Source organism: Glossina fuscipes, unplaced genomic scaffold (genome assembly GCF_014805625.2).
Source record: "Glossina fuscipes isolate IAEA_lab_2018 unplaced genomic scaffold, Yale_Gfus_2 3, whole genome shotgun sequence".
Taxonomy (NCBI): domain Eukaryota; kingdom Metazoa; phylum Arthropoda; class Insecta; order Diptera; family Glossinidae; genus Glossina; species Glossina fuscipes.
In genome coordinates, this window is record NW_023998417.1 from 713,905 (window position 1) to 721,903 (window position 7,999).

Sequence of the window (7,999 nt, forward strand, 5' to 3'; positions counted from 1 at the left end):
AACGATTAAAAGCGTTTATAAGTTAAATGTCATAGAATTAATGACGAAGGTTTAAAGACAATATAATAGTAAGAGAAACAAAAAAAAAAAAAAAAATGTAACTGAAAATGTTCCGACAAATGCATCCGCGCAAGCAGCAAATTAAAAATTGCAATCAAATAAAAAAACGTCACATGTATGAATGTGTATATGGTATGTGTTAATGTGACCCAAAAAAAAAAAAAAAACAAAAAAAAAAAAAAAAAAAAGAGAGAAAACCTCGTTAAGAAACGCAACTCGTAAGACTAATTGAACGTAGTCGTCGCTGCATTGTTAACCGAAATGAAATGGATGAATGGTAGTAGCAGTAATAAGTATTTTTTAATATCCTGTAATGAAAAGGAATGCACGTCCCCAAATGTCTAAACCAAAAGTACAACCGTTAAGCAACAGCCCACATCTCACACTATACAGGAGTAGCGTCGACAGACTCGATACGGGCGTTACTAGCGTCGCCACCCGCAGCATCGTCTCCATTGACTTCGTTGTTCCCACCAACTTTCTTTTTCTCATTGCGTTTAATCAACTTTACATTAAGATTGATGGTCTTTGGTGGTTTAGATTGAGGCGACGGTTCACCAACGTCACCTTCAGCTCCATTGGCATTAGGGGCATTATCGTTGCGTGGTGGATTAATGGTTAAAGTAAGATTGCTTAAAGCAGTCAACACCTTTTCCATATCCTCATCGGTGCTCGGTTGACCATTACGATTACCGAAATGCAAGAAACAGCGACCGATGGACGCTATTAACAAATATAAAATGATGAAAAGGTGGTAATACAAAAAAAAAAAATTAGAATACAAATAAAAATCATGTTTCAATGTTTCAAAATCTTACCTTTCCAAGTAATACCCAATGGATTACATTGTCGTTTGCGCAATTCGGCTTTCAAGTCTTTAATGCGCATGCCACGTCTTAGATTAGTCACCTTAATGGAGAAATCAAGAACAGGACGATTTTTGCGTGGCCGCGATCTGCGGTTGCCACCATCTCCACCACCCCCGCCAGCTCGACGTTCTTGGCTCATAGATTCAATGCCTGATTGATCGCCTTCAGACTAGAAGCAAGAAATTTATAATTTAATCTAAATATAGATGATTTGTAGCTGTAGTTTCAGATAATAGAGGCTACATCGAGTACACTTTTCCATCGAAATAATTGATGGAACTTACTTTGGTTGGGCGTCGTCGACGATTAATGAAACGTCTTCGACGAGGGAATCGTCGTTGTTCTGTATTTTCTCCCTGCTGTTGTTCAGTGTCAGTCTGTGAAATTGCCCGACGCTGATAGCGGCGATTTCCATAGCGACGACGCATCATACCACGGCGGCGACCTTTTTGACTCTGCTCGATATCGGTGTCAATTTCTTTCAGGGTAATAACTTTACCCTCTTTTTCCAGAGTCTCTTTAAGAACCTGCAATACAGGTATGATCTTGAGGCGACGTTCCGATAGTAACTCCCAAAAGATACCAGTTGGACGTGGCAAACGTTTATCCACATGTATCACTTCGGTGGGGGTAACAATTAAATCAACAGGTGTATCGTATTTTTGAAACAAATTTGTTGGTAAATTGTCGACCACCTGAGCGTCATGGACCAAGGTAACTATTATAGTTTCAGGAGTTAATGCACCAGTTTCCGTAAGCAGACCAATATCCAAATCATTAAAACCGTTGCCGCGGCCAATGCGATAACCATCGCGCGAAACCACCACTGAGCCAATGACAACCATGTCCAGTTTTATTTTAGTATCCAAAGCTACGATTTGAAAAACACAAACACAAACATGTCGAGATTTATATATGTAATTTCAGATTATTATTTATTATAAACAAAACATTCGATCGCCTAAAAAATACAAAGCAAGAAATGATTCAATAGTGTTCGTATTGAAAATTTCGGTACTCAAGGAGCAAAACGTTTAATCGCGCAAGGGAGGGATGGAGTTTAAGAAAAGTCGATTAAGATCGATATATAAAATCTATAGTAATTAATTTAAGCGATTTTTAAAGTTACAATTTTTTTCTTATATCTCCAGAACTCTTGGAGACCTATTGCAGCATTGAGTTGCATGAAAATCAAGATAAAATTTAATAGATTTTATAACAATTCGAATATATAGGGATTCTTGCGAAGAAAGGACATTTGATTTATCTTTTGCGAATGCATTCTGAATTTAATATTTCGAGTATGTCGTTTTATTAGTATTAGTGATATACTTACAAATTTCTGTGCGATGATTCTGTACGTCCTGGACATTCAGTATCTCTTTCTTTTGCTCATCTGTGGCATTAGGCGGTACATCTACTTTCAAGTACAGCGCCTTGGAGTCACGCGTTCCCGGCAAGTACAAATTTTTGTTAGCCAATAGCGCTTGAAATTTGGCAACATGTAAAGCTCGATCAATCATTATTTTAATATTCGCTGCATAAACAACAACAACACAACATATATGAATTTACATTTACATTCGATATAATATAAAGAAAAGAGGCGGGAGAAGCGAGCGAGATACTTACTGGCATTCTTGAATTCATCAGTTTCCGCCAACATTAAAGCGGCTTTATCGCTATTTACAAAGTCGGGTATGCGATTAAAAATCCTATTGAATCCGACTCCGTATTTATTTTCTTGCAATTTTCTCCATGTTTGTACGCGCAATGAACGTTTTGTTGGTTCAATATTTTGAGCTGTAAATACGAGCAACAAGAAAAAAAAAACATTTTTTTTTTTAAATTTGAAATCAAAAATAAATTGTTTGCCAAATTTTCGAATGCATCGTCCAGTGCCAGTGCCAGCGCCTTTAGCCATTTTTTTTCTTTTTTTTTGAACTTTTAAATACCTCTGCGATTTAAATCTAATATATACCCATTAATAATTTCGGCTTTTTTCACTTTTATTCCAGGTCTTGCAGCGTGATCGTGTTTGTGTGTACGAAATGCACTGAGTCTCATTCTTAATTTCTGAAGTGAGTATAGAAGAAAACTATTTTTGCCTTTGTTACGAATTTTGCATATTCATCTCGTTTTATATGTAAATATTAATTAATTACGTCTTTCTCTTTTTTTTTGTAATATGTCATTATGTCGCCCAAACTGCTGGATAGCCTACACATATTATCTGAACAATTTTCAAATCGTTCCTCCAATCGAAGTTTTTCTTCTTTTCTTTTTTTTTGTTTTTTCACTTGGTAAGGCACGAATGACAGATCTCTAGCACTGACGAATACATTTCTATAATACATAGGCTACAGATTGAAACTGGACAGGAAATCTTTTCCAATGATCTACATTTTTTGGGATAGGGGCATATGCTAAACTTAATGACCATCGTTTATGGACTCGCTTGAGTAATCAGTTGATGAAGTATGCATTTTTCTGACTATCGGATGAAAAATTTTTCGATCGTAAAACCTCTAGATCGAGTAACATTTCGAATTAAAATCGAATTTGCTCGATATCAGAAACCATAAAGTGACAGACGATTTTTTAACTTAACCCGGGAAGAAGTCTTTTTGCCTTTTTTTTTTTTTTTTTTTTGTGCAATACTTTAGAAAACTTTTCGATATTGTAAGCCGTATTTCATTAAATTAATTATGCTGATCTACGTCATGTTTACTTATGCGTATATCTAAAACATGACTGCCTGCCTTTTGTCCCCGTTTCCCTAACCAAAGTGGTACAGAAACTCGTATATGCCTAAGCATGATAGTAAACATTACACATTCGTCCTTAAAGAAAGATGCTATAAATATACATATATACTCATGTGAATGAAATTATTCCAAGTATTTTATTGTATATATTTACAAAACTATCATGAAGTGAAACGCGAAAAACAGAGAATAAGAAATGAAAACAATTTGCAAAAAAAAATTAAATAAAATATATATATATCTATATATATATGCATTAAGAGAGGCAAAAAGAGAAGAGAGAGAGAGAGAGGTGATTGAAAGTGAATGTTAGGGGGTTTTATAAAAATAAACAAAAAAATAAAATATTTTCAATTGATTCAATCACACAATGACCCAAATATGAAATCATAACACCACCTCTTAATATATACATACATGTGCATACATGATGATGTATGTAAGTATACATTGAAGGGGTAATGTTTATAGTATTTTACAAAAAACTGAATAATAATTGATCAAGTTTATTTGCAGTTTTCTTAACTAATACCTAATTAAGCTAAACTAATATATGGTTCAAATTTTTGACGTTTGTTTAGTGGATTTTTTTTTACTTTTTCTTTATTTAATTTTGAAATTATAACCGATAAGTTTTGCCTAATTTCTTTTCATATCACATATATAATACAACAATTTTTCAAAGTTGATTACTCTTACTGTTAAACTATAAAATATAAAGAAGAGAGCTATATATAAATATAAAAAAAAGAGGAAAGAGAAAAAATGAAATTTAAGAGAAAAGCAGCTGATAGTTAAATGGTGTCATAAACTATCCTAAACTAAATAGTATCCACACCTAAAATACTTTACAAACTTATAATAAAAACAACGAAATGTTGAAATGTGCTTTATGCACACACACACACACACACACACACACACACACACACACACACATCATTATTAACATTGAAAAGCGCTCATATGTGTTTCATACAATAAATATATAGGAGGAGGAGGAGATAAGAGAAATGATAAATAAATAAATGACAAAATAAAGAAAAAGAAAACAAAAATCAACCCTCAAAAGCACTTTTAAAAAAAACTTATATGTAAATTGTGTAAAAAGACAGCACGAACTATTTGTTTACAAAAAATCATATTAGTAAGTACGGCGGGGAGAGGCCAATACATGCACTGAATAGTAATATTTTATAGTTTATAGAGTGAGTTTGTAAATAAATGAAATACAAACTCGAGATTTTCATTGACGCAGCAAGCGAGCAAGCGCATGCATTGTCGTCCTTTCCTTATCAAGAAAAAAAGAAAAAAACAAAAAAAAAATTATTTTTTCATATTAAGATCGAATATTTTCATACACTTCATTATTACTGTATACTAATAAAAAAAAAAAAAAAAAGAAAAAAAGGAAAAAAAAAAAAAACACACATTTCGAAACTTAATCTAAAACATTTGCAGGACAAACTCATTGGATATTGACTTAAATTCTTTACGAAATTTTTCCAAAACTCTGTAAACAATTGATAAAAACTTGATATAACTTTTTCATTCGCGTAGCGCATGCATGAGCAAGCAAAAGGAAATTTCAACATTAATCATATCTTTGTTTTCAAATTCAAAACTATGTGCCTGTGCTAAGCATACCAATAAAACAATAAAAAAATTGCCAAAAATAATAAGACAATCAAAATGAGTAATGCCCAAGCAACCGAGAAACCAAACCAAAGAAGAAACACTTTACCCTCACCATAGTATTATACCTATAATTACGTCAATAAGAATATGCACGCTATTAATAAACGGAAGAATTAATTTTATTATTATTTACTTTTATCATGCATTGGCTTTGCACATAAGCAGGTGTTAGTAATACCTAGGATACGATACTACAAACTAAATAAAAATATGAAAAATTCAAAGTTTTGCAATTTTATGTCAAATTTCCGATCGATATAAGTAAGAGATGTTTTTAAACGGGTTAAAATTCATTGCTTACAAGTTTGAATCTCACATACTAATCGACCATACTAACTTTACTAATTTTAATTGATGTAACTATTTTCCTTAACGCGCGAAAAAAAATCAGAATTATGAAATTGGTACACTTTGGAAGTAGAAGCGAAAATAAATTTAATGTTAGTTATTTCAACTAATTAGTGCTTCTTTTTTTCTACAGAGTTCGATAAGTTTTGCTCATAAATTAACTTAAATATATTTCGTTATCAATATTTTTAATAAGCCTATATGCCTCTGTAGTTATATATATATATATATATGTAATTGACGTTTGGTTTTTCAGTGTATTTGTGCACAACAATAGGAATAAACTGATAAACACACGTGCAAAGGGAAAAGGACAGATCCGTCCGTCTTTCGTATTACTTAAGTTTAAATGCATCGAACTCTTCATAATAACATATTCACAGGAAATATCTATTTCCTTCTTGGAATTGAATGCGATTACTTACACTACTACTGGACCTTGTTTTTTTTTTTTTTTTTTTTTTTTAGTTTTTAATTTCTAAAAAACTTTGCTTTAGTTTGATTTATTTCAAAGAACTTTTTGTCAAATATTTTTCTTTTCCAGATTCAATGTCATATGAAGCTATTTGAATAAAATGAAAGGGACAAATGATACAGATTGAATTCCGACAATAAAAAAAAAAAAAGAAAAAAAAAACAGTTAACTGACCGAACAAACGAATACATTATTATATTATTACATTGCAAATATAAAATAAAATGCACTAATATCATTTACATCAATCTCTAACGGTACAGCATTAAAATACGAAAGAGATTAATTTTTTACATTCAACTTCCTCCTTGTAAGGAATTTGTAATAAAGACCTTACAACAAACCACATTTCACGAACATATTTGCGTTTTTATGCGCCATTTATATTCTTTTTGTGCACAAAAATTTTGTTTAGACTTATTTTTTTCACATTTATAACACCCCACCCGAAAAATCATTTTGCACATATGTGCACACAGAGAGGTAAAAAGAAAAAAAAAAAAAAAAAAAAAACAATGTCGATGATGATGAGTTCGTATAATTCGTAGCCTAATCCATTTACATATTCATATAAATATACATATGGTATTTGGTATTTGGCCATTATTGATGTACTTACTGGTGGATGAGACTTCTTGATTTGAATTACCGCCATCCTTGGTAGCTGGGGCAGCACCATCAGCGGTCGGATTTTGATTGGAGTTTTGAGTTTCCATTTCCGTAGTTGTTCTTTTTTACGATTTTTTTTGTTTTTCTATTTTTGTTAGCGTAAATGAGAAAACCCGCTTTTTGTTTTGTTTTTGCACTAGTTAAACTATTTTGCGGCAAAACCACGTTTTTTCCGTTCGTTGAAGCTCTCCTCTGATCGGCGGCACGGCACTACTTAAGGTCGCTCTTCGTTTGACCGATTATTACTACCTTTCCTCTCTTTTCACCACTTGCCGGATGACAATGGTGTACGAATGGTTGCCTCTTTCACGCACACACACACACACACACAGACAACGGCACGATGATGCAGTTCTGGAAGGACGGGGAAACGAGCGGCTACCTTTAGTATTCTTTTTTTTCTCGTTCTCTACGACTTAATTCGCCTGCTTGCCTTTATAACGAAAATGTCAGCAAGTTTACTGAAATATATGAACGTAAAATTTGAATTAATTAAATTGAAAAGAAAATTTTTTTTTTTTTTCCCCCAAAAATTTAATGTATTTTCTGCTTACTTTTATAATGTTTCTTAGGCTTGCTAGTTTTTCGAAGAGGTAGAATTTGTTTTAAGGGGAATTTACGTCACAGCTGCAGAAATAAAATTTCGTTGTTGAGCTCACGAACACTGTTGGAAAACTGAGTACTTTAGCTAAAAAAAAAACTGTTTGCTTAGATTTTAATTAAACGGCACAATGTTGTATATAAAAAGTAGTCTAATTAGAACTTTTTCAAATATTACTTTTTTTCTATGATTTCTATAACAGAGCTGCAATGCCATACAACAGTATATAAAATATAATAATATTATAATATATATAAACGTATTTGCATTATAATTAATTTCTAAGTAAGAATAAAACGATGGCAAAATATATGAAAATGTGCACACAAGGATACGTTTATCACATTTGTTAGAATATTTTTTGTATTTAAAAAATCGATTATACTGCTAAATACGCCACTGCGTTTGACAAATTTGTAAAACTTGCGACTTTAAACACTTTAATTGTAACGTACCTTTTAACATCTCTGCTCTTGTTTTTGAAATGAATTAAATGAAAAATACCTACCTA

The 7,999-nt window shown here is 32.1% G+C and overlaps 1 protein-coding gene across 1 annotated transcript; it reads right to left on the bottom strand.

Annotated features, from left to right (window-relative positions):
* Positions 1-218: 218 nt before the first annotated feature.
* LOC119634861 (methenyltetrahydrofolate synthase domain-containing protein) lies at positions 219-7,581 on the bottom strand. The gene is made up of 7 exons (XM_038029270.1): positions 7,442-7,581; positions 6,838-7,348; positions 2,562-2,732; positions 2,266-2,466; positions 1,214-1,800; positions 879-1,098; positions 219-783 (listed from the first exon to the last, which is right to left on the bottom strand). Exons 2-7 carry the CDS (start codon positions 6,932-6,934, stop codon positions 446-448), a joined length of 1,614 nt encoding a protein of 537 aa, XP_037885198.1. The 5' UTR covers positions 6,935-7,348; positions 7,442-7,581; the 3' UTR covers positions 219-445.
* Positions 7,582-7,999: the final 418 nt, after the last annotated feature.